The following is a 26,460-nucleotide window of genomic DNA, read 5'->3' as shown; positions in this document are numbered from 1 at the left end:
TCTTCTTTAGCACTGCCAGATGACTGGCTTTGCAGCTCTCCACATCTTGGGACATGGACTCTTTAAGCAGTGGGACCCATGGTCCAAGTATAGGTATATGGGGTGCAGATAATCATAAAGGAGAAGAGGCAATCATTGTTCTCGAAGAACCCAGCTTGATCTGCTCTTTTTACTGTCTCCACCACACATTGCTCAACTGCCCTCAAATCATCCATTTCTATTTGTTCATACAGAGGACACGTTAATAGGGCCTCCACCCATCTATTCACTTCCTTCTGTTTTGTATGTCCGGCAGCCAGCACAGCATTTGGGTTTTGTTGTTTTGCAATTCTAGAAAAAGCCGGTTCCAACTAATTTTAGGCCAGTACAAATCGTCAGCTGCACCCTCCTTGGAGGTATTCAAGGAAAGATTGGACAATTATTTGTTAGGGATGCTTTAGGTCATCCTGCATGGTGCAGGGGATTGGACTGAATGGTCTTTAGGCCCCTTGCAACTTTTTGATTCTATTATTCTAGATCTCATGTCTTCATCGCATCAAAACGTACCCCAGGACACAGAACCATGCTTTGACGAGGAGGAGCCCCATGAATCCATGAAACTGCTTCTTTGCTGGCCTAGAGGCTGGGTGCTAAAAGCACACAGAGGCAAATGCTTTCAGCCGCAAGCCACCATCTAACCCAAAGTTAATCACCTGTGCTGCAGCCTAGTACAGGGCCCACCGACCAGGGGAATGACTGGGGTGGCTTAGGTTGAAAGCATAGGCCATGTGCTTCCAAGCCTAAGATCCCACGGGCCAAAGGATTAGCAGTGGCCAGAGATTCACTGAAAGCCAATCACATACACTTTCCGCCCACAATGGGGCTGAAGACCCCACCAATCAGCTTGGCAGTGTCAGTGCAAAGCTCTGAAGTGTCACAAAGAGCTAGTCCAGGGGGCCCCAAATTCCCTAAGGGCAACCCAGCCAGTATAAAATTGCCAATAATAATGTTTCAAGTTGCCATTGGCTTGGCTCAACCTACAGTGCAGACGAGTGGTTTGTGACTAGGGTTTAAATAGCGGCTCAGCAGTAGCCCTGGCCATGTCTTTTATCTCTTGGCTATGAAATCAAGGCAATAGCGGATTCTCTCACAAAGTCTTGTAATTCTTATTTTGAACATTTATACTCCACAAACCCTAAAGCCAAATCTGACTCTTGATGTAGCTTGAAGTGGAAGGAAGAGAAATGAACATTTTTACCACTTAAATTCTTACAATGTGCCAATACCCATTTTGAGCTTCAGGTTATGGCCATCTACGGCCTTTCTGGTCACAATTTTTACCAGACTTCATGATGTTACAGTAGGAAGGGCTCCAGTTCTCCACAGTTGCTGGGAAACCACTATTCAGATTGCTACATTGTAACTGCTGGGAAACAAAACAAAAACCTTGCAGCAGCAAGACAGCAACACATGAGTTCGTGTTACAGTAGTGGTAACGAACACCAGTTGACAATGCCCTGAACACTATTCCCTGGTCTTTCACATGCCCACACACCTGCCTACCAATGCCATTTTGACATACCTTGCAAGTTGAACTTTTTTAGCTGTCCCTCCCTTGGAGGCTGATCACTCCTTCTGCAGCACATTATTGCAACTGTCCTACATTCTGGGCTTCCCCTTTTCCCCCAAGCAACATTATCCCCTGACATCAAGGCCAGTCCTGTTTCTTTCTAGTACATGGGGATATGGGATACAGAGACTCGTGACTAGCAATAAACACGGGCTACATTATTTCAACACCTATAAAGTAGCTGAAAGCATCCTACACATTACAAAACAGACTTCTATGCCCGGTTGCTGGCCCTCCACAGTAACTGATTGGCTTCTGCATGAAACACATTACTAGACTAGAGAGACTACTGGTTTGATTCAGCAGGGTAGTTCTTATGTTCTTAGAGAGGAGGAAATGGGTGTTGGGATTTCCCCTCCTCCACAAGTCCTTCCAGATCCCTACTTATAAAGAGCTCTGATTCAAGGTTTCAAATATTATAAAGGTGAACTTGAAATACAAATACGCTGCCAGCCTTATTTCAACTGCATGAGACTGCTTTGTTTTCAAAAAGTGTGATTCTTCTAATTTCAGCCCTATTTTTTCCTATCTCTCAGAGGACAGAAACTAAAATGCATGGGCTAAATGTACAGAAGTTTACACAGCACTCTCCCTCTCACCATTGGGTATATTTATGATTTTGCTTGTAGCAATCAAAAGCATTTATGTTTCTAAATTTCACGAACATCCCAAATAGTATATTTTCATATGCTAAGTTATACAGGATGTATTTGTTGGTGTTAAAAGCAGGAAAATAAGTTCGGCCTTATAAGGATGTATTACACAATGTTTCAATTTTTTCCCAGCATTTCTGGGTTTTCACACAAACTCCCAGGTTTTTTTCCATACCTTTACATTTTCTGGAAATTTTACATCTCTGCACAAGGAGGACATCTTCATTTAGAAAAGCCTGCATCTACTATAATGTTTGAAGGGTATGCATTGGCTGTATGAGTTATAGACTCCACAACAAAGCCATTCATTCTGTACCTTAAACACAGTATGCTATAGAAAGGCTATCCAAAACATTTTTTTTTGTCTCTGTCACTAGAGGGAGAAAAACTATAATACAGACCTCAGCTTGGTGGATTTGAAATTGCTGTAACTGGATGGGTGCTGTTGGTAAGATATGCAATCTCCTCTAAGTTTCTGTGCAATATCTACATTCAGTCTCAGCAGTGGCACGAAAGCAGCCATGGGAGGGCAGCACCCATGCTGCCCAGTGTAATCATGAAGTGCATCTTGGAACATATGAGACACTATGCAAAGCACCAACCAGACTTCGTTTGCCACAAAGTTCTCAAATTATCATCAGCCATTCCTGGAAGCACCTTCAACAATTGAAACTTTACTTGTAAGGAAACTCTTTCTACCCCTGGTCTACCAAGAGGGAAGAGAATTAAGTTACATAACATGTCGAGCAGCAAGTCAGAATGAAAGTCAAGACAAGAGTCAGCACTAGAACACTGACTTCAACCTTTAGGTTACCCATGGCTTCGCCATTTGATCACACACCCTGGCACTGCAGAGATACATTCACAGGAGGCTGAGTTTTCTTTCAAAAACCAGAAGTAAGAAGCCCTACAGGACAGGACAGCATTTGCTTCAGTCATATGGGACTTTGGGGGGGGGGATTCCTTCTGAAACTGTTCTACGTCATCATTGAGGCATCTATGCATGCCTGTTTACAGAAAGATGATGTGGAGTTAATAACTAGGGCTGCCAGCTCCAAGTTGGAAAATACCTGGAGATTTTGGGGTGAAGCCTGAGGAGGGTGGGGTTTGGAGAGGGGAGGGACTTCAGTGCAGTGGAGTTCAATTGCCAAAGCCACCATTTTCTCCAGGAAAGCTGTTCTGTCGCCTGGAGATCAGTTGCATTAGTGGGAGATCTCCAGCCACCACCTGGAGGTTGGCAACCCTATTAATAACTCAAAAATTCTGATACGAATACCATAGAATGGCCCACTTCTGTTTTGCTAACAAATTATAAACCGTTTAGCTAACTTCAAGCAACACTGATGCACCTATTTTATGCTGTTGAGAATTATTCCCTTCACAGTGCTCTCTACACACAACCCCTTCCCATCATCCCAGCAACAAAGGTCCTGCAAAGAGAGATGCTCATACAACTTCTCTGACACACTTCAGAGCTTTGTGCTCTATCTCTAATATATCAATTGACCAACAGACATCTGTGCCTTGTTTGTGTCCTGCTTTTCTTCCCAGTGGGCACCCAAAGTGGCTTACAATACGCAACAGAAAATACAATAAAAACAAAAAAGAGAAGGGGAGAAGGGAGGCAGAGTACAAAACAGGTCTTCCTGTCTCTTCTGATTGATCTCCCTGCCAGCTCAAGGCCATGACCCTCAGGCTAAGAGATGAAGGACAATAGCCCTTTGGCTCTTGCTCTTAAGCTTATGCCTCTAAACCTAAACTTCTAAACCCAAATCAGGATCTGAGAAAAGATACTATAACCTTCCCCGAGATACTGATATAATGGTACAAGCGCCTGTTCCATTCCATTCACCATATGCTAAATAGAGCCATTATAGTAAGAAATCATTCTTGATTCCTTGATCACTATTGGTACCTAGCTTCCCAAGATTATCCCGCACATAAACGTAAAGAAGCAATATGGGCCTCATCCCCTTTCATTAGGGCCATAGCAACCTTGCATCTGAGATTTTAATTAGGACTTGACTTTCCCAAGGCCAGAAACAAGAGTATTCATGATAGTGTCCATCCAGATATTCTCATTAGGGCTAGGCAGGGTGCCAGGCCATACAGTTATGCTTGGAATCCAGGGTGTGAGCTGAGGCTTCCTGAACAAAGCAACCTGAAGCAGGGCAAGCACTAGGGATGTACATTTGGATATTCCTAAAGTGAAACTACTCCCGAAATTTGTTGTTTGGGGGCCAGTTCAGGAATACCTGAAATTATCCAAAACATTCCTGATGTTTCAGGAGTCAGAAAATGTATCCCCTGAAATTTTGAGAGTGTTTTGGGTTTGAGAGAGAGCAGTGGTGGTGATGTCTGTGAGGGGGCTGCAGTGGCCCTTTAAACTGTAAAGATCCATCCACTGCAGTAGACCTGGCCTACAGAGGTAGGGTTGCCAACCTCCAGGTAATAGCAGAAGATCTCCTGCTATTACAACTGATCTCCAGCCGATAGATATCAGTTCACCTGGAGAAAATGGCCGCTTTGGCAATTGGAGTCTACGGCATTTAAGTCCCTCCCCTCTCAAACCCTGCCGTCCTCAGGCTCCGCCCCCAAAATATCCCACCAATAGCAAAGATGGACCTGGCAATCCTATTCAGAGGCCACAGCCCACTGGGGTACATTCTCTTTTCCCTCCCTCCTCCCTTGCTGCTTTTGCTTCCTTAGGGGGGCAGTATATTTTTTCAGGGCATGATTCTCAGGTGCCAGTACTCCCCACCCACCCCCAACCCCAATGTCCTCATAATGGATTTCTGGAACGGTATTGACACTCCCAAACTTCAGGATGACAAAAGCCATGCCCTTTCTGAAATCCCAGAATTAAAAGGAGACCATTTTTTCAGTGCACACCACTAGCTGGTGCAATCCTCTTCCACTGTGAAGAGAACTATTGTCACATAAGCTGGCTTCTTCCCTAGCTGGCAAAATGCAGTAGTGCACTATGAGAAGAAGGGAGAGGGCAAATGCAAGGGTAGGCCCACTTATCCATGGGGCATCTTTAGTATTAGTTTCCCCGGGTTATTCAGACTCTACCTCTGGCTCCACTCTCAACAACAAATCTGATTTCACAGTAGTACGTAGGAGTGAAGTGTGGAAACTGTACAGCGACAGGAGAACATGAATTTATAATTTCAGCTGTAAGCCACCTGTAAACCCAGCTGGATACTTCTCAGACCAAAGGAAAAAGACAAAGGAAGGAGGCTAGTCTCGCTGTAAACGATGAACTCCACAGAGAGATGCTGCTGGCAGTCCTTACTCCTTCAGAGCCAGAGAAGAAAGAAGCCAGGAGTCCAGATGTGGCGGCCACATAACTTTCCAACGCCTAGCTCAACAGGGCAAGTACGTATGGTCTATAATCATGCAGCTAGTTTTAAGAGAGAGATTTGGATATTTGTAGGGCACATGCCAGCAGGTACCTCCCATGGTTCTGGGTGGACATTATAGCACACAACTGGGGCCACAAGTAGTACCCTGAAAAAAAGAAAAAACCTTTTTCCCCTGAAGTTTGCTCCCTGCCATGCAGCGGTCCCTACTGACAGCATTTTACGGGTCAAGAGGGTCTTTTATTATAAAGAAAGGATTTTTTAAAAAATTAAGCACATATGATACAGGCCACAGAAAACACATCAGAAATCATAAACCACATTTAAACAAGTGGAAAGACTGGACTGGTACATCACTAGAGATTCAGAGAAGACAAATTGACTATGATTGATTCAAACTGCAAATATACCACTGGATAACATGGCACCTGTCAACTTGAGGCCAAATATTCAAATCGCCTCCAATGAGTAATGTTGCTTTTAGCCGATGCCAGGCAATATAAAATCTCTAGCTTTAGTATCCAATCTGTGATGTCTAAGTCGCAGCTAACTTATGGCGACCCCTTTTGGGGTTTTCATGGCAAGAGATTAACAGAGGTGGTTTGCCAGTGCCTTCCTCTGCACAGCAACCCTGGTATTCCTTGATGGTCTCCCATCCAAATACTAACCAGGGCTGACCCTGCTTAGCTTCTGAGATCTGACGAGATCAGGCTAGCCTGGGCCATCCAGGTCAGGGCGCAAACTTGATATATATCTGCAGTAATTTAACAGCACAGGTCTCACAGTCCTTATCAGTGTCACAGGCCAGTGGAGAAGCAGGACAAGATGGGTTATAGGGACAGATACAGAAATGCTTAGTCATCACCCAATTCCCCAAATTAAAGGTGTTTTACATGCCTATGTGGCTAACCTCCAACAACCATTTTGCCCATCTAGTGATGCATTTTGTGCAGACAGCTATAAGTAAGATGGAGCAGCATTAGCTGAGACCGATTTATTTTAAAAGTGTTGCCACTTTTAAAAGTGCATGTCCTCTGCAGTCACTTTTAAAAGTGCATGTCCTCTGCAACCTCTTATCGTACATGCTAGGACATTAAATTAGCCAATTAATTTTATTATCTGTTTAGGTTACACCGAAGGAACAATGGATTGTTTTACATTTGAAACTGACTTGTCGGACACTTCAGCAAGAGAAACCTTAAACCACAATACAGCCCTACTATTCATATCACTCTAGCATAACTTCCTACTCACAAACGTACCACATACCTATGGGATTATTTACTAAAGCTTTCCAAGAAGGACTTTTTTTAAAAAAATGAAATGCAACTCTGAGATTCCTCAGCCAGAGCACTATAGGACTGGTGTCACAAGCTAGTCATCGCTGCTGTAAACAAAAAGATAAATAAACCGGAGGGGGGCTGCCATGCCAAGGAAAGGAGGACTCGCTGCACACTATTTCTGGAACCACAGCTGAAGCAAGAAGTGCTGCCAGAGTTCAAAACTGTTTGATCACAAAGTGAAAAGTCAACCAATCAAATGCTCTGCAGCTAAAGACACTAGAATCAGAGTCTAATTCAACAGATCAGTCCTCCACCCCTCCAAGAACAGCCATCCTTCTTTCCGCTCCTTAAGTCTTCCCTTAATCCCACTTCTGTCACTAAGCCTTTCCTTTAACACTTGAGCTTTCCTTTAGTGCCTGCAAACCTGCCCGACCCCACTGTTATTCCTTTGTCCAATTTTCTTTTTTGCTTTGTTTTTACAATGCATGTAGATATGGGGGGGGGGGATAGGGAGCCCCTACTTGTCAAAGGGTTTTATGCTCTATTTCACTTCTTTGTCCCCAGCATGGTCTCAAAGCACACAGAAGGGTTTAAAGAAGCCTGTTGGAAAAGGAGATGGAAGAACCTGGCTTACAAGGGACTGGGGTTGCCAACCTCCAGGTGGGGCCTGAAGATTGCCCAGAGTTACAGCTGATCTCCAGACTATAAAGATCAGTTCCCCTGGAGAAAATGGATGCTTTGGAGGGTGGACGATATGGCATTATACCCTGCTGGGTCCCCCCCTCCCCCAAACCCCGCCCTCCCAAGGCTCCACCCCCAACATTTCCAGGAATCCCCCAACCTAGAGTTGGCAACCCTACAAGGGATACTGACTCATCTGTCTGTAAAAACAATGTATTGCCCTATCAAATAATGTGGGAAATACCAACAAATGCCATATAGGTAAAGGATGGGGAAGACTCTAAAGATCAAGATGATGGAGTAGATCTAAGGACACCTACGTTTTAAGGAAGGCCTACATCACAGGTCTAAACTCATCTCAATCCTATATTATCAAAACTAGCAATTCTAGAAATTGCACATGAAGCTCTGGTATCTAGATTGATGATATCTAGCAGGGCCACCAGCGGCTCTTTCCTTTCAACTGGAAACAGAACTCTATTTTTTCTCTTATTTTGTACTACTGTTGGAAAAGAGCCACCAAAGAATCTTATGTAGCCTCATAAAATTACAGTATCTACGAGGTCTGAGTTCAGGTTACCAAACTGCAGGTAGGGCTAGGAGTTCTCCCAGAATTTCAGCTGATCTCCAGACTACAGCGATCAGCTCCTCCAGATGAAATGGCACCTTCAGAGGGTAGACTCTGGCACCACATCCCACTGAGTTACCAAACTCTGCTGCTCTCAGGCTCTGCCCACAATTCTCCAGGAATGTCTCAAATCAGGGCTGGCAAACCCTAGTTTGGGCATAACATCTAAAATGGCTCAACACATGGAGTTATGTGTACTATTAGACTTTAGAACCATGACAGGTTACCTGCCCGCAAGCAAGTTTATTATCATTATAATTCACCTATGAATCTCCCTTACTCCAGAAGCACAGGTGCTGTAGCGGTGCTGCTACTCCCGTGCTGTTGCACTGAATCAAAAGCTGCTCTGGGCCATTGGGAGGAATCCACAATACAGAACCCCCCAATAAACATCAACCCCTGAAAAACACAGGCATAGGAAGCAGCATGGGCTTCTCTTGCATTGTGTGGGGGATTCTTACATTAGCTTGATGGGGCAAGAAAAGCTGCAGCATGACTGCTATATCTTTGTGGCTGAAGCAATGTGAGTTCTAGGACTTGGGCTGCAACCTCAGCAATCCATCAAATTAAATGGGATTACTCCCAAACATGTGGAGAACCCCACATGTTTGGAAGTAATTAGGAAAAATTTTCTAACAGTTAGAGCAGTTCCTCAGTGGAACAGGCTTCCTCGGGAGGTGGTAAGCTCTCCTTCCCTGGAGGTTTTTAAGCAGAGGCTAGATGGCCATCTGTCAGCAATGCTGATTCTATGACCTTAGGCAGATCATGAGAGGGAGGGCACCTTGGCCATCTTCTGGGCATGAAGTATGGGTCACTGGGGGTGTTGGGGGGGGGAGGTAGTTCGGAATTTCCTGCATTGTGCAGGGGGTTGGACTAGATGACCCTGGTGGTCCCTTCCAACTCTATGATTCTAACCAGGCTGCAAACGTTTTGTGGCATGAGCAGGAGTTTTTCTGAGCTTTGGGGTGAAGAAGCTGTCTCACTCAAAGGGCCTGAAATACCGCAGGAACGCTAACTGTAATAACAGCTCCCCACATTCTGCTGTCTGCAGAGCACTTTGAGGTCTACAGGTTAAAAGCACTATACATAACCCCCATATTTTTATTATCTACGAACATGGAATTCAATGCCTGAATGTAGCTGGAATTACAGCAACAGTCACTGTGCGAGGCTTTGTTCAACCCAGAAATCGCTTTTAAAAATACACAGATCTGTGCTTTTAGCATTTGGAGGTAATGAAGATTTTAGATGTTTATGTTTTTCGTAGTGATTCTGAGGGCAAACCAATAAAGGCTTAAATGAATAGTGGTCTTTTACACTTATCCTGGAAAAAGGAGTGGAGTAGAATGTCTCCTTGGTAACAGATACTGTAGTTACTTGAAAGGAAGGCAGCCGTGGACGCAAGACAATCCCCTTTAAAATGTTATACGCACACAAAAATGGACATAACTGTAACTTGCATGCTAGCATAAGATGACCCCCTCTTTTTCTTTGATGAAACACCTGTGAGAAAAGCAGCCGTGCATTTGTGCAGCTTCAAGTTTGTTGTAACTGAAGAAAACAATTGTTGTGATTGGAGAAAACATGAACAGCCCCTGTTCAAATGTCATAGGCAACAGGATAAGGTTAACTGGAAGAACGGTCATCTAAAGCAATCTGTCAATCACACCACTAAAACGTGAACAATGGAGGGAGAGACTCACATACACAGCCCTTTCTGAGAGAACCTCTATTATATACACCCAAATATTATACTAGGGTTTTAGCCTAGGGATCAGTCTCCACAACCAGTGGAGCTCCCATAGCATGTGTGCTTTACAAAGCTCCTTATCACTGATGATACACGACCTTATGTGGGACTAGCGCATATTCACTAATATTTCTGTTTTTATTCTGCTCTCGCCGAAGATTCAAAGTGGATTACCAGCCAAACACAAGCCTAAAAATCATATACTACTACACTTACAGAAAAAAAACAAAGTTAAATTCACCACTCACAGGGAAACTCCATTATCATCCACCTCCAGAAAATTCACACCTTTTCAAAAATATTAACTTTCCACACAGGAGATCCCCATTTTTATTGTCCTATCTTACTATCGCAATCATTCCCCTGAAACATGTTTGTATCTAAACTCTATCCCTCCCCTTCTGCTCTCCAGACCACCACATTATATATAGTATCACCCCACAAAATGTGAAATTACTATCAGACCCAGTTTTCTTCTAGCTTCCCAAATCCTTCTTCCTCCTGCATGATGGTCCTCCCCAAATCAGGGCCCTGCAGTGTTTGGAAACTTAGTTCTGAGCAGCTGCCACCTCAATATAAGAATATGAGAGACAGTTGGGGGAACCCAGACTAGACTCACAGAAAAACATATCTGATTTGGCCCTTAGTACATCAGAGGGGGAAAAGAGTAGTCTTCAAAACAAACAGACAACACTAAGGAGAGGAAAACTATGTAAGCTGCTTTGGGTGCCCATCGGGGAGAAAGGTGGGGTACAAATTAAGTAAATTAAATACATAAAGAGAGGAGAATGAACTGATATGGAGGTAAGGGTCCTTTGACCCAGTGCCGCAGTATTTTCCAGGCCCACACCCATTTCATATAGCAAGCATCACAGTCAACTATTTTGGCAAGCAAGAAGTTAAAACACAGTAGTGCGGTCCCCTGTCCTAATCAAAGATCTGTGCATTTGGGACAGGGCAACATTTGTGACCCAGTTATGCAAAAGTCTGACTCAAACAAAGCAACTCATAATCCATCCTGCTTACTATCCTCTCTACTCATGACCAGTGGGAGGAATGTATCAGAGAACTGTAGGTCTTCACAACGATCAAATCCAATGCCTTATTTATGAACTAACTTCAGCCCTGAAACAGGTGGCTCCTGAAAAGTTAACATTAGAAAGTATATCCTTGGATACTAGGGTTGCCAGGTCTCTCTTCGCCACTGGTGGGAGGTTTCTGGGGCAGAGCCTGAGGAGGGCAGAGTTTGGGGAGGGGAGGGATTTCAATGCCATAGAGTCCAATTGCCAAAGCAGCCATTTTCTCCAGGGGAACTGATCTCTATCGGCTGGAGATCAGTTGTAACAGCAGGAGATCTCCAGCTACTACCTGGAGATTGGCAACCCTACTGGATACTCTTGTCAGGAAGACACTTGATATTTAAAAAAAAGGGGGGAAGCAGAGGGTCCCCTTGTGTTAATATCCTCCATATTACACAGTTGTTGTTTTTTTAAAGTATCCAAGCCCTGAAAATTAATTATGGCTACAAGGAAACTACTAGATCATATTCCACAATACTTATTGTATCCTAGCACATGATTGAGAGAGGGGCATGCAGACGATAAATATAGAGGGCTAAAGTGAAGAGAGGGTGAGCCTATCCCGTGCTCTCCGATTGCAGGTCAGTTGCGTACGGATCAGCCTTCAAGCCAAGCAATTCTGTATATAAATGGCCAAATGAGCTTTGAAGTAGTTATTCCATGGCGGGGGGGAGCTGAATAATCTATACATCAAATTCTGAACCTGGCCCAAGAATGCAGATCAAATATCCACACAATGTGGCCAGGGACAGACAAGGGAGATGTATCTGCAAACCTAGGGAGAACCCCCAGGTTTGTGAGATATCCTAATTTTTTTAAAGGAGCAGTAAAGGAAAATATAAGAGCCCCGTGGTGCAGAGTGGTAAATTGCAGTACTGCAATCCAAGCTTTGCTCATGAACTGAGTTCGATCCCGAAGGAAGTCGGTTTCAGGTAGCCGGCTCAAGGTTGATTCAGCCTTCCATCCTTCCGAGGTCGGTAAAATGAGTACCCAGCTTGCTGGGGGTAAAGGGAAGATGACTGGGGAAGGCACTGGCAAACCACCCCGTAAACAAAGTCTGCCTAGTAAACGTTGGGATGTGACATCACCCCATGGTCAGGAATGACCCGATGCTTGCACAGGGGACCTTTACCTTTATCTTTTTAAAGGAAAATATGTTTTAAAATGCATACATCTCACAAGATTACCCCCCAGAAGACTGCACAGCCATTTTTAATTGCCTAGGCAACTATGGATGCCTAGATAAGCCCAAACACCTGCTGCAGTTTCACTGAAGAAATTGGAGGTGTTTGTCAGCAAGGCAATCTGCAGGCAGGAAAGACAAGAAGGATGGGGGATGAAGCTAGAGTAGTGGTGGAAAGTGCCATCAAGCCATAGCTGACTTTTGGCGACCCCACAGGGTTTTCAAGGCAAGAGACGTTCAGAGGTGGTTTTGCCACTGCCTGCCTCCACATGGGCTGAGAGAGTTCTGAGAGAACTGTGACCGGCCCATGGTCACCCAGCAGGCTTCATGTGGAGAAGCAGGAAATCAAACCCAGTTCTCCAGATTACTGTCCGCCGCTCTCAACCACTATACCACATTGGCTCCGCTCAAGCAGTAGCAAGGAGGAAAGAAAAATGGAGCAAAGTGGATATGGGGACAGGAGGTAGGGAGGGAAGTAGAGAAAGGGGAGAAGATGGAGGGGCTGTGAGGGGGAAGAAAGGCAGAACATAGCATAGGGGAAAGGACCAGATTCTTCCACACTCAAGTCCTCTCAGGTCCCCCTGCTTGTAAGATCTGCATTATGTAGTAAAGGAAATAGTTAAAGCAACACATACCATGCAAACAGTTGTGCAGGTAAAACAAATGTCCTTAACCACTAACTAAACTACAATTACACATAATGGAAAAGAAGGGAGAATTTGCATGCAATCTGCATGCAAGAGGAGAAAAGGAAACTCATGGCACAATCCTAATCTGCCACCCATAATTTAGAGATCAGGTATATTACATCTGAACCACATCATTTAAACAAATATGCAGTTACATCCAAATCTTAGCCTGGCCAGAGTAGAGGTCATTTTTACAGGCGACAACTTAAATAGGTTCTTACATTTTCTCAACATCCCAACCTGATGGAAAAATACACAGACTAGAATATATGTTTCAAGTTCAAAACAGTTCTTCCACTTTCAAGCTGACAGTAACAACTTTCCTAAGCGACAATCCTGACCAAAAGGCGGTCTACTTTTCTCTTGTGAAAACACCCTGAGATAAACTGGCTTAATTCCCTTTAAAGTAAATCAGCATACATCCACACTTAACAGAAACCATTGAGCTGGCTGTCATTATGCAAAGCATTAAAAGACTAATCAATAGGAACTGGGTTAACCGCATCAATGACAGAACCTTTCAGCTACACCAAATAGAGTTCTCTTAAGGAGCATAAGGGTATATATGGCCAATGCAACTGTCTGTTCATTCCTGTACAAGAGGAGGGCTGGGAGAAGGTAAACTGCAACTGAAGACCCCGAAGACACTCATGTTTGTAATGGGAGGATTTTGTGATTCCACAGTGTGGAGAAACAAAGGAAACCCCGCCCCCCGATGTCTTATTTATGCAATTGTAATTTTTAGATGGTGATTTTATTGTGCTTTTCATCTGATTTTATTGTAAAACTGTCTTGAGGATTACAATAATTGAACAGGAAGGGTTCAATTTTTTAAATAAATTAGAAAATGTCTCATAAAAGCTCCCACAATATGGAATGAAACCTGAGATTTCAACCATACAGAAACATTTGTCTGAAGGTATCCAAACCATACTAATGGGTCACATTTCACCACTGTCTGTACCACCTTTTATTATCTCAGGGAGGGTACTCAACATAAGTTCCAGGAGACCTCATAATACAAAGAGTACAACGAAGAAAACAAAAGCTGCAATCCTAAAGATGCTTTCCAAGGAATAAACCCCATTGAATAACATGGGACTTACTTCTGAGTATCCCTGCCTAGCATTGCTTCCAAAGTTGCTGTAGAACAGCTTTATCCATCTCAAGAGGCCTTCAAGAACAAACAAAAGCTGAGCAGAAGAAGGCAAAGAGCCATGAAAGACACTTCATAACTGCTATGTTACACCGAAGGTACCTTACAGCCTGTGAGGTTGCTGAAATGATATCCCATTGCTTTAAAAAAAATCAAATAAGTGCTACCTGGCACAAAGCAATATGCAGCCATTCGCCTAGACCAGTTATGTCCAAAGTCCGGCCTGGGGGCCAATTGCGGCCCCTGGGCTGGTTTAATACGGCCCCCCAGCCCATTTTGCTGAGAGAGAAAAGGGGGCACGTGGGGGCTGCTCCTGTGCTTTGCATCCCCGACCGAGGGGGCGACGCTTGGGCGGAGGGTCCCCTCGATTGGCTGTCTCAGCCCCTCCCCCCGTAATGAAGGCCAGTGAGTCTGAAACCCTAGAGAGGCCACTTCCTTCTTACCCAGAGCCCGTGCGTGGGGATACGGCCTTTGTTGTTCTGACGCATGGAAAAGCAGCAGCAGCTCCTCCCGAGTGGGTCAAGGGGGGTCCTGAGGATGGGTTGGGGGGGACTCGAGGGTGGGAAAGGTGGTGGGGGGAAGGGAAATGCAAGGGAGGTCAGAGGCTGGCCCAATCCGGGAGAGGAAAAACACCCCCCACACACACACCGAAAAGCCTGGGAGTGGGGGGGCTGCTCCGTCTGGCTCTCCTTTTTCCTCCTTCCTCTCTGCAGAAGGGTGGGGTGGGGGAGATGCAGCCCCTTCTTTGCATTGCGGAGGCCTCGTGAGGGATCCAGATTTTCAGGGTGGGTGGGAGGGAGCAGGGGAGAGACTGGATGGGTCTTGAGTGGGGGGATTGTGAGTCAAGGAAAGGCAGGGGGAGAGGGGGCTGGATTTGGGGACAGGGAGTGTTTGGAGTCAGACCCCCCAGCAGGTTCTCTCCAAGGCAAGTGGCTGCTTCGAAAGAAGGGATTGGGTGGGGGAAATAAATGACTCCTGGCATGTATCGTGTTTGGAAACGAGGTGCATTCAGACGGGGCCAAGTCTGCAGAGGACACCCGTGTTCATTCCGGAGGTCAAAGCCCCGAGCAGAGAGCAAAGAGGTCAGAAGGAAAGAAGGGAAGAGTTGGTTTTTATATGCCCACTTTCTCTACCACTTAAGGGTGGCTTACAATTGCCCTTCCCTTCCCCTCCCCACAACAGATTCCCTGTGAGGTAGGTAAGGCTAAGAGAGCTGTGACTAGCCCAAGGTCACCCAGCTGGCTTCATGTGTAGGAACGGGAGAAACAAATCCAGCTCACCAGATTAGCCTCCACCGCTCATGTGGAGGAGTGGGAGAATCAGACCCAGTTCTCCAGATCAGACTCCACCGCTCCAAACCACCGCTCTTAACCACTACACCATGCTGGCTCTCATGGGGAGAAAAACTCCACATTCCTCCCTGCACGGGAGATGTCAGAGTGTTTGAATCTTGGACTCCATGAGAATGAAAACCAGTTTATTTCCTGGCTCAGATGAGGGGAGGACAGAATACCCCCAGCATGGTTGAAGGGAGAGAGTCGACAGTCCCAGAGAGGCACATGAGCGAGAGGGGGGAGGAAGAGTTCCTGCTCTCTCCCTACAGAAGGAAGGTTGGAGATTTAGAAGCTGGGGGGTGTCCGGTGAGCTTAAAGGGGTTTGGGGGAAAGGAAGGAATGTAGCCATGGTTTTTTGTGGTGCAGTCTGTGGTTATGGGCATAATAAGTATGCCATTTGCAATAAACTTTGCATAAAATAGGTAACTTGCATTTAATTAATTTAATTAAGAATGTCAGGCGAAATGGTCGGCCCTCACACATGTTCACTTCATCAAATCTGGCTCTCTTTGAAAAAAGTTTGGACACCCCTGGCCTAGACCCATGTGGGATTAACACAGCCTCCAACATCCCCTGATCCATACAGGCTACCTCACATTTCTTTTATACAAAGTTTAGTAAGAAAGTCAATCACAAATTGATCCTGGATTTCATACGAAGCATAACTGTAAACATAGATTAGGGAGGAATTTACAGTAGATGTTTCCCTAGTTCTGCTGTTTCCTGGTTCTGTCATCTGTGGCACATAAGGCCAGCAGCTATAAACATTTAGGTCAAGTCAGCTGCGACTCTGGATTTTCAAGAGCATATGCCCAGGATTTTCATCCATCAAAAAATTTCTCCAACTTGAGTGAAAGGAGGCAGATCAAATCCCACCATCTTATATCCCCAAGTGACTGACCACCTTAAGATTCACGGTGCCAACTAACAAGGGCCATAGTCTACAAATCTTCCAAGGATTTTGGCTGGCTCTACGAATTTTTCATGAGCTGCTTACTGTTCCCAATGTCAGATGAAGTTAACAGTCCCCTATTACTTAACAGAATTGTTTTATGGAAGAGAAGAGGCCAAGTCAGAACTGATGCACAGAACACATGCAAGGCTCTGATTGCTACTATGTGGTTTTCCCAATTTCCCTTTGTACTGCAGCGATCAGTGGCCTGCCAACTTTTTCCCCTTAAGTTACCAGACAGATTCCATCCGTATTGCAGAGCTCCAGTTCTTTTCTTTTTTTAATATTAAAACAAACAACGAAAGGAAATATAAAATACAAAGATACATAAAACACATAACCATCCTTTCCCTTTTACAGCCATAGGCATAGACATCCTTGGGCATAGACATCCTTTATCAGCATAGGGCAATTATGATATTAATTCAGTCTACTCCATTGCCAGTTCCATTCTCTGTATAGCTGAGCTACAGTTCTTTAGCAGATAAAGATTGTCCTATAGTCTGGTTACTATCTCACTCTCTCAGGTAATTCACTCGGTTTTGTTTAACATAAACACATATGATCGGATGGAAGGAACACATCACTGTTTATACAACTTCTTCAATTGCCCTGAGACGAGTCTTAAGGTAAATGCTAACAGAAGAGCACCTGAAACAGGGATAAATCTGGCAACCGGCCCTTTTCCGTACAGAACCAATAGCGCCAATATAAAATTCACGAGGTTTACAACTGCTTTGCTGTCTGAGATGAGACTGAATTAATGTCCACAGCCGGTGGAAACAAGGAATGCAAACAGAAAGCATCAGATGGGCAGCGTAGGCATCAAAACCAAAACATGCCATTGAAGGGAAAGTTTCAGCGTTCGCTCCTGGCAACAGCTCAGTCCAATGCTTTGCGTCACCGGAAATAACTAGCTCTGTTGCAATCCTTTCCTGATAGCTGGTTTGTTCAGTTACTGCTGGAGGCTTTTTTTTTTCTGTTTGTCTTGACGTTACTAAAGAGTTCTTTTAGCCATACAGACACATATTAAATGAGTGAAAGACAGCAATGCATTTGTTTTCACAGACTATTAAATGTATACGTCCTCTTCAATCCTTATCAGTTGAACTATCTCAAATGTAAACTTCCTCTGATGATTTAGGCAGGAACCTTTGCAGCACACAACTCTCAGCCTCCACTACTGAGCAGCAGCATCTTCTAGAACTCTCAACTAACAATTCCAACGAATCAGGAAAGGGTCAGCTACAGCTATCTCGTCCTTGGAACTGAAGCCAATATGGTTGAGAGCTTACCTAACCACATTCCTTCCTCTGTGTTGAATGGGAAGGAGGGGGAATGTTAAAAATGTTTCCCATGGAGAGAAGTGGGGGAAATAATATACAAGCAGGAATTGCCAGCATTTTGCTAACCCTCCCCCACTAAGGTTTAGGGTTGCCAACCTCTAGGTCGTAGTTAGAGATCTCATGAACACATGAAGCTGCCTTATACTGAATCAGACCCTTGGTCCATCAAAGTCAGTATTGTCTACTCAGACCAGCAGCGGCTTTTCAGGGTCTCAGGCAGAGGTCTCTCACATCGCCTACCTGCCTAGTCCCTTTAACTGCAGATTCCAGGGATTGAACCTGGAATCTTCTGCATGCCAAGCAGATGCTGTACTACTGAGCCACGGCCTCTCCCCTATTACAACTCTCCTGCTATTACAACTGATTTCCTGCCAATAGAGATCAGTTCACCTGGAGAAAATGGACGCTTTGGCAATTGGATTCTATGGCATTGAAGGCCCTCCCCTCCCCCAAACCCTGCCCTCCTCAGGCTCCACCCCAAAAACCTCTCACCAGTGACAAAGAGGAACCTGGCAACCCTACTAAGGTTATTGTCCCATGCACAAGCCTGTTTGTTATCATCTTAGTCAATCCTAGTAACAATAGGAGACTCTGACTAGGGTGATGGAGTAGGGTGGGGGGGTGAGAACTGTGAAAAAGGAAGTCCCTGGTTCAAATCTCATTCCTGCCATGAGCTCCTCAGGTAGCCTTAGGCAAACCACTTGCATTCCAGTTGAGCCCACCCCATCTGAATAGTATCTAGGTACCATAATGTTAAAGGTGGGAGCACACAGGAGCAATGCCTGAGACGAAAATAGGAGGCTGAAGAGAGCGATGGAACGCTCTAAGCTCCCAGCCCACGGCACTAGCCATTGGACGACCGTCACATTCGGCCATAAACATTCCATCCATATGTGACAGAAGACCTATGTTCTAAGCACAAAGTTTAACAGCCTGCAACTTATCACCCACCCAGGTTGTAAACTCACTTTAATGGGATTCAGATGATTCAATTCAATTCAAGACCTTTATTGGCATACAGATTCAGATGATTAAAAAGTCACAGCTAGATAAAGAGCAAGCCTGGGGGTGTCCTGCTCCACTGTCGGCAAGATAAATGGCACTGGGAAAGCAACTCTTCTTATCTATCCCCGTATTTTAATATAGGATGGTCACGGAGATGCCGGCACGTGCCCCTTCTTCTGCTTCTGCTGGGACACTTATCCCTCCTGTTCTTTTTCACGGGGATGTATGGGGAGCTGGCAATTTAGAGTGGCTGAGGAAACTGCCAGATTGATTAAAAGCACTCTGTCAAAACAGTAGCTGAGCCCACTCATTTAGGGTTTAGAGAGAAAAAGAATTAGCATGTCTCAGACATAATAACAGTGATAAATGCGCATAGTCTCAGGCAAAATGCAAGGATCTGCTATTCAGCTGATTAAGTAAAAGAGAGGGTTTCTGTCTTGGACAGGGGGGAAAACCTTTTTATAGTACAATCTGTTTAATGCAACATTTATGGCCGCACAGAGACATTACAATGGGAAAATAACCCAAGAGCTGCCTTTTTTCCCCAGTTGCTTCTAAAACAGATTTGTTTGAAAACGGGGAAATAAGATTTACTTGCAACAGAAACAGTTCTTGTTTTTGATCTCTGTAATTAACCGATAATGTATAGCATTCCTGAACAGCTAGATGTGTGGGATCAAATTTATGTGAAAGATGCAGACTGTGGCCCTCTTCTGGAGTTCATGTTACTCTTCCAAAGCCATTTAAAGGTGAGAAAGTCTTTCCCAAATGGGTTCATGTTCAACCCCACATACACACCACTTATACTACAATAATCCTCTACCACACCGCATCATCTGTGATAAAGAGATGAAACTCAGCTATGAAAACTAGGGGACATCTGGGAATCAAGAACGGTCAACCAAATGCAGCAGATTGTGGATTTTGTCCTCCTAAAGTCAACTTTCTGTTATCCCGCCTTCTCATAATCTGCACACCCACGTAAACAGCAACATCAAGGAATTTCACTGAAAGTGAGGGAAGATATTTTCTTAGTTGTTAAGACTGTATGGAGTCTCCTCTGCTTTCTGTAAGCTTTACTTCAAAAGATCCTGGCCAGGTCAGGAAAGGTGCGGCACAACAGTCAAAATAAATAAATAAATAAATAAAACCATGGGTTTGATTTTTGTCAATAGGTGGTGATGCTTAATTTCTCAATTTACGATAGAGGAGATTCTTAATGACACACCTGTACACTGAAGATGTACAAAGAAAAGCCAGCACCTTTCATTCAGGAGGATGTTGTAAACTGCATGCCAACCTCACACACCCAGTCATGTTTAGAGTAAAGGCAGAGACAGCTAGAGCAGAAATATTACATAAATCTTAGGGGTGAGAGGGTGCATTTCAAAACAAAGAACAACCCTGAAGATTTATGCAAAGTGTTATGAGATCATTCAGAACCACGTGGCAATCGTGACTTCTGAAAAAGTTTCCACTGGATATCAGTCATGAAAAGGTAAGGTGTTTAGACTGATGTTAGAAGATGGGGCACTACGGGATCATTTTCAGTTATCACATACTACTTTGCAATTAGCTATCACATGCTGCTTTCACTGGAACTTCCACTATGAAGAGGTGTGTGTGTGGTGCCACCTCCCTTCCACCTTCAAATCCCTCCGCAAAACTAACTTTTTTCCCATGCAGACTTTGGTTTCTCACCTTGATCCTCATTCCCAGCTGTATCCAAGCTTTAAGGACCAACCTAATCATGAATGGCAAGAGATCTGTCATGAGATTGCTCACCTTTTGTTAAATTGGGAATGGTAGCTGTGGGAGGGCCTCAATCAAGTCAGGTAATAGCAAGGCTGGCGGGGAGAGAGTGTTAATACCTTTCCAGCACACCACTTTCTGTTTTAAATGGACTTTACTCCCCCCCCCCCAAATGCTACTGGTGGGAAGGAGAGAATTAGAGGTACACATAATAAAATTATCCTTAAGGGAAAAACAATAAATTTAGTGGGGAAGGTGTGCTCTTAAATCTTTAGGGGAGGGGCTATGGCTCAGTGGTAGAGCATCTGCTTGGCATGCAGAAGGTCCCAGGTTCAATCCCCAGCATCTCCAGTTAAAGGGACTAGGCAAGTAGGTGATGCGAAAGACCTTTACCTGAGACCCTGGAGAGCCACTGCCAGTCTGAGTAGACAATACTGACTTTGATGGACCAAGGGTCTGATTCAGTATAAGGCAGCGTCATGTGTTCAAGTTTAAACCCACCATCTTTGCCACAGTCAGGTCTCCCCACTGTCGCTCCTACTTTAACTTGGGAAATATGATAATGGAGTATGTCCCATCATCATGTCTACTTTGGTCTTAAAGATATGTCAATGTATTTGCACACATCCCTTCCTTCCTAGTTCTGTCTTTCCCTTCCTTCCCTCCATTATTCCTGACTCGTCCATTTAATACAATAAGGCTATTTTTATTTCAGATGTGAATACTGGGGTTGAGATACCACAACAAGCCAACCTAAACATCCTACAGAAAGAGGTGTCTAAATCTGGAAACAAAAACTGTACCACTAGAACCTGCCGGTAGAGCTGCCATTTTGAAATAATTCTCCATACTATCGAAAACCTCACTGTAGTACAAAATACCACATCAGAGAAACTTTCCATCCCAGTCCACTCTCTGCTGTGCTACTTTTTTTAACTCATGGGGAGTTTTTTTCCTGGGGTGGGGAGGATGTTACATATAAGAACATACTTATGTTCATCACTCTTGTCAATGGGGGCATATTGGAAGATTAACTAGAAAACACTGACAGCAAACAATGGTCACTTGCTCACTATAAATAAATGTTCAGGAAAAAGTTTCTTTTAGCTATGGTTGGGATATAATCCCTCACCTAATCTTTCAGATGTGTCTAGGACTGACTAGTCAAAACTTTGTGGGATAGTGTTTATAAGTGTTGCAGCTATTACTGAGAACAACAACCACCTATATCTTGCCCGTCTCACATGAACACATGAAGCTGCCTTATACTGAATCAGACCCTTGGTCCATCAAAGTCAGTACTGTTTTCTCAAACCGGCAGCGGCTCTCCAGAGTCTCAGGCAGAGGTCTTTCACGTCACCTGCTTGCCTAGCCCTTTTAACTGGACATGTCGGGGATTGAACCCAGGAGCTTCTGCATGCCAAGCAGAGGCTCTACCACTGAGCCACAGCCCCTCTCCAAGGTGATGTACATGGGACTCCACCCCCACACACAACCAGCCTTGTGAGGTAGGTTAGGATGAAAGATGAATGATTCCACTAAGATGTGCCAGTCAATTGCACAGCTGAGAGGGATTTCACTGTTCTTATATGACACAGTTACCTCTTTAAATTTATTTAACAGCGGTCATGGCAGGGCTGAACTGTACTGGAAGTGATGGACCCTGATCATTTTCCCCCAGTGTAAATTATTCCTGAAGTTGCTATTTCTGCCAGATAAAGAAAGCACCTAGCACTTGGGTAGTTATGTAGCTGCTTTGGGGAGATGGGGGTAACTTACATTCAGAAAACAGCAGAGGGAAATTATTAAGTCCTCCCCTACCCGTCACTACTAAAAGTAGCATAAAGAAATAGGAGATTCAGGGAAGGATCTCCAACATCTCAACTGGCTCAGTACCTAAACTGCTTTGTAATTTGAATGTAGAAGCATGTTCACACAATACCTTTGAGTCTCTCACTTGCTTTATACACGAATGTTGCTGAAGTGGGATACAAAGTGGAAAGGCATCATTTTATACCTGGTGTATATTCTAGCTAATGCAGCTTTTACATTCACATTATACTAAATACAAAAGGTGCTTTTAATGCCATCTGTGAAAAGCCCTGGAAACTATATCGGATTTCTTTTTAGGCAAATCTCTTATGCTTTCTCTCTGACATTAACAATAATCACACATGCTGAGAAGGGAGACTCCAGTGTGCTTTTAGAGTATGATTATGAAAAATGTCCTTAAAAGAATTCATAATAAAAGAATCCCATTAAGACAGCAGCAACAAAGTAAAGCCACTGTCAGCTTCATTTCCATTGTCCATGATGATAAACAAGGGAGTTCTTAACCTGAATGTTAAAATGACAATTTAAGAACCTGTTTCCCTTATCTACAGTATTATTATTATTATTAAAAGCCTATTCCTTTCAGTAAGCTGATTACTAGTCTTGGAAGACGACACATTATCAAGGCCCCTCCCCACAGCAAAACCCCAGCAGACATGTTCCCTTTACTATCAAGCGGAAAACTGTTGCTGGCCAATTTCACCCTCCTTGCTCAGGAGACCTGGGTGGGGGAAGAGGCAGCAGCCAGTTATCAAGGCATGGCGAAACTAACCCTTTCTCTAAATTCCAGGAACTGCATCTCCCCAACGGATCTGGAGGAGAGGTTTTAAAGAGAAGCGGGTCTAAAATAAGGGAGGGGGAGGGGAGGCACCAGGGCTCTCGGAAGTAACAATCTGTGGGTGTGATCCGTGTGGCTGTACCTGTCCAAGCCTCAAGTGAGTCGGAATCCTTAACGAGGCACACTTTGCTCTGGACGAAATGTGTCCAGCGACACACACCCCCCCCACGAGAAGATGCTGCCCGGGCAAGGCATTCATTCTCCCCCCACTTCAGACAGCTGGACGATATTCACAACACATAAAAGATTCAGGCGCCCCTCCACCCTGCTTTGATCGCGGACTATCAAACCGCCCATCAAAAATACACACGTGTATGCACGCCCGTTACAAATCCTCGTGGAGGGTCAAGAGGCAAGCCTCAAAGCCCAGCCGGTATTTTCAGGATTGGCCCGATCTTGGCCCTCTGGGGTTTCTTTCCACCCCACCCCCTAGTCGCTCATTGGGGAACTCCTAATTCGTTCAAATGCTGAATTTGCTCAGCAGGGGGGGAGGGGAAGAGAAGAATGGGGAAATCCACGAAGGAATGACATCATCAGCTGCCCCCCTCCCTTAAAAAAAAAAGGCACCCAGAGAGAATTTTACAGAGTTGAGTAAGCGGAGGACTTCGACACCGTCCGTGAAAACTTCCTTTTATTGTGTTAAAACCAGACACGATTACGACGAGGGTCCACCACCCCCGACGGGGAGACGTCACGCACACGGCGCAAGTTTTGTTGACCCGCGCCGGTCCTGATCGATCCAGTATAGGGAGGATCACAGAAGGCCCCCTAAGGTACGCCCCACAGCCCCGATCCACCCCGCGTTTCCTCGGCCTCCATTTCCAAGGGAAAGGAATGCAAACTTCTGACACGACCCAAGTTTGTTGGCTTGTTTTCTTTCACACGCACAAAAAAGACAGATTACAAAGTCAATCGAATTTGGGATCCCAGACCCAGCCTCTCCCCGCCAAACTTACCTTCAGAGCAAATTTCTCCCCGGTCCTCTTGTTGAAGATCTCCAAAACTTTCCCATTAATCCCCAGCCCCAGCACTTGAGTGGTGACCTTGTAATCATCCGTGATGGCATTCTTCTTGATCTGAAGGCCGGACTTGATGTGGAACTGCGGGAACTGCTGCTGGGCCAACTGCGGCGGCTGTTGCTGCGGCTGGAGCGGCGGCGGCGGCGGAGGGGGGGGCGGGTTGGGGAAAAGCCCCGGGGGGTTCTGGTTCTGGGAGTTGGACAGCATCGTCCCGCCCGAGAAGCCCGGGCAGCTCGCGGGCAGCCCCTGCCCTGCCCGGCCCGGCCGCCTCCTTTCTCCTCTCCCCTCTCTTCCCCCGGCAGCGGGAAGTTTGCCCGCGAGAGCCGGATCAAAACTCGACGCCTTCCCGCTTCGGGGGGAAAAAAATCAAACCAACCCAACCGAGTTCTCTTTGGGGCGAGTTTCCCCGGGACCCTGGAAGAAACTCCGCGCTTTGGAAGCCGCCGAGCGGAACAGGCGGCCGCCCCCTCCGGAGACCAACCCCCCGCCTCCCCGCCGCGCCCCCGGCCCCCTCCCCGCCGCGCCCGGCTCGCTGCCTCGGTAGAGCGACGAGACAGGAAAAGGAATCGCTACAATGTATCAATCGCGTTCCTTTCCCTGGCTCGGCTGCCCTGCGCTGATGTCACAGCCTCGCGTTGACTGGCTGCGCCCGGGGGGTGGGAGGAGCCAGGGGCGGGGCCGCGGCCGGTGACGAGCAGGGGGGAAAGAGTGGAAGGTTCGGAGGAAAGCGGGGGGGGGGGGGCGGTGGTTGAATGCGATTCAAGGAAGGTTTGTTTCCCTTTGCTCGTAGACCTTGCTGGGGGAACAGCGGACCTGGCCGGCAACTTTTCACTCTGTTAATCCTCCGCCTCAGAAGAAGAGCTCTGTATGACTCTAAGGCTTGCTTCTAGAATTTTCATTATTTAGTTGGAGCAATCCTAAAAAGAAACTGCTGAATTACAGTTGATATTCAAACTAAAGTCAATGCATTTACCTGGGCTGAATAAAGACCTTGCATTCATGGCCCATTACCAATGCTGATTTCTCCACACCCATCTCTCCCCTGGACATCACAGACTCTTCTGCATATCACACCTAATCCCATCAAGCCTGCTATTGACATTTACATACTGTTCCTCTACTTAAAGACCGATGGATTCACATTCTAGCTGTATCTGAAGAAGTGAGCTGAGGCTCACGAAAGCTCATACCCTACCAGAAAATATTTTTGTTAGTCTTTAAGGTGCTACTGGACTCTTGCCCTTTTTGACTAAAAATATTTTCTGGCAGGGAAAGCTCATACCCTACCAGAAAATATTTTTGTTAGTCTTTAAGGTGCTACTGGACTCTTGCGCTTTTTGACTACTAAAAAGAAGTGTGTGTGTGTGTGTTAGGTGTTGGAATATCTATCGTGGGGGTTTTCTGGTATTTAGCAGAGTACCTTAAGCTTAGCTGCAGCAGAAGCTAAGCGTGTGTCCGTGAGTGAAAATAAAAAGGGGGCAGTCGTTTGCTCTAATCAAACTAAGAAACATTTATTGTTGATTGGTTCTTGTGGGTTATCCGGGCTGTGTGACCGTGGTCTTGGTGTTTTCTTTCCTGACGTTTCGCCAGCAGCTGTGGCCGGCATCTTCAGAGGAGTAACACAGAAGGACAGTGTCTGTCCTCAGTGTTACTCCTCTGAAGATGCCTGCCACAGCTGCCACAGCTAAGGGCGAAACGTCAGGAAAGAAAATACCAAGACCACGGTTACCCAGCCCAGATAACCTACAAGAACCAATGAACTCTGACCATGAAAGCCTTCGACAATATTTATTGTTGAAATATACATTGGATAGGAAAGGGCAAACAAGGGTTCTCTATTCTGATCTAACTTGCTAATGCTCTAGGTATTAAAGGGTATCTGCCTTCCATGCCATCTTGGGGTGGGAAGGCCTGGACGCGTGCGGAGCGCCCAGCTCCTAGGTCTTGCTTCAATGATGGGCAAAGGGGAAGAGAGAGAGGGGGGAAGTTGTGTATATTGATATACTCGAACCGAAAATAAACCCAAATTTGCCGTTTTGGCAATATTCGGGTTTTGGTAGACCGAATAACAACACCTGGGAATTTGCCCGAAACCGAATAGGCAATTCCCAAAAAAGCCAAATAGATATTCGGATTTTTCAAGTTTCGGCTATTCGCCTTTACTCAGATGCACAGCTGTGTGCTTTCTCCAATTTTTCTATCTTTGACTGGTTTTGTTAGGGCACTATAGTTGGGGTCCTTTTGAGGTAGGGGTCGTGTAATCAGAGCCAATTTGGTCAAACCAAACTAGTCTGGAAGGGTCATT

The 26,460-nt window shown here is 45.3% G+C and overlaps 1 protein-coding gene across 1 annotated transcript in view; it reads right to left on the bottom strand.

The window, feature by feature from the left end:
* The window catches only part of MAPKAPK2 (MAPK activated protein kinase 2), a 99,624-nt gene extending 75,262 nt beyond the window's left edge, over positions 1-24,362 (bottom strand). Inside the window, exon 1 of the mRNA XM_056845543.1 lies at positions 24,093-24,362. Within this exon, the coding sequence (XP_056701521.1) occupies positions 24,093-24,362 (270 nt within the window). The remainder of the gene's footprint in view (positions 1-24,092) is intronic.
* Positions 24,363-26,460: the final 2,098 nt, after the last annotated feature.

The sequence above is a fragment of the Euleptes europaea genome, chromosome 2 (genome assembly GCF_029931775.1).
Source record: "Euleptes europaea isolate rEulEur1 chromosome 2, rEulEur1.hap1, whole genome shotgun sequence".
In the NCBI taxonomy this organism is placed as follows: Eukaryota; Metazoa; Chordata; class Lepidosauria; order Squamata; family Sphaerodactylidae; genus Euleptes; species Euleptes europaea.
This window is presented reverse-complemented; position numbering and strand designations above follow the sequence as displayed.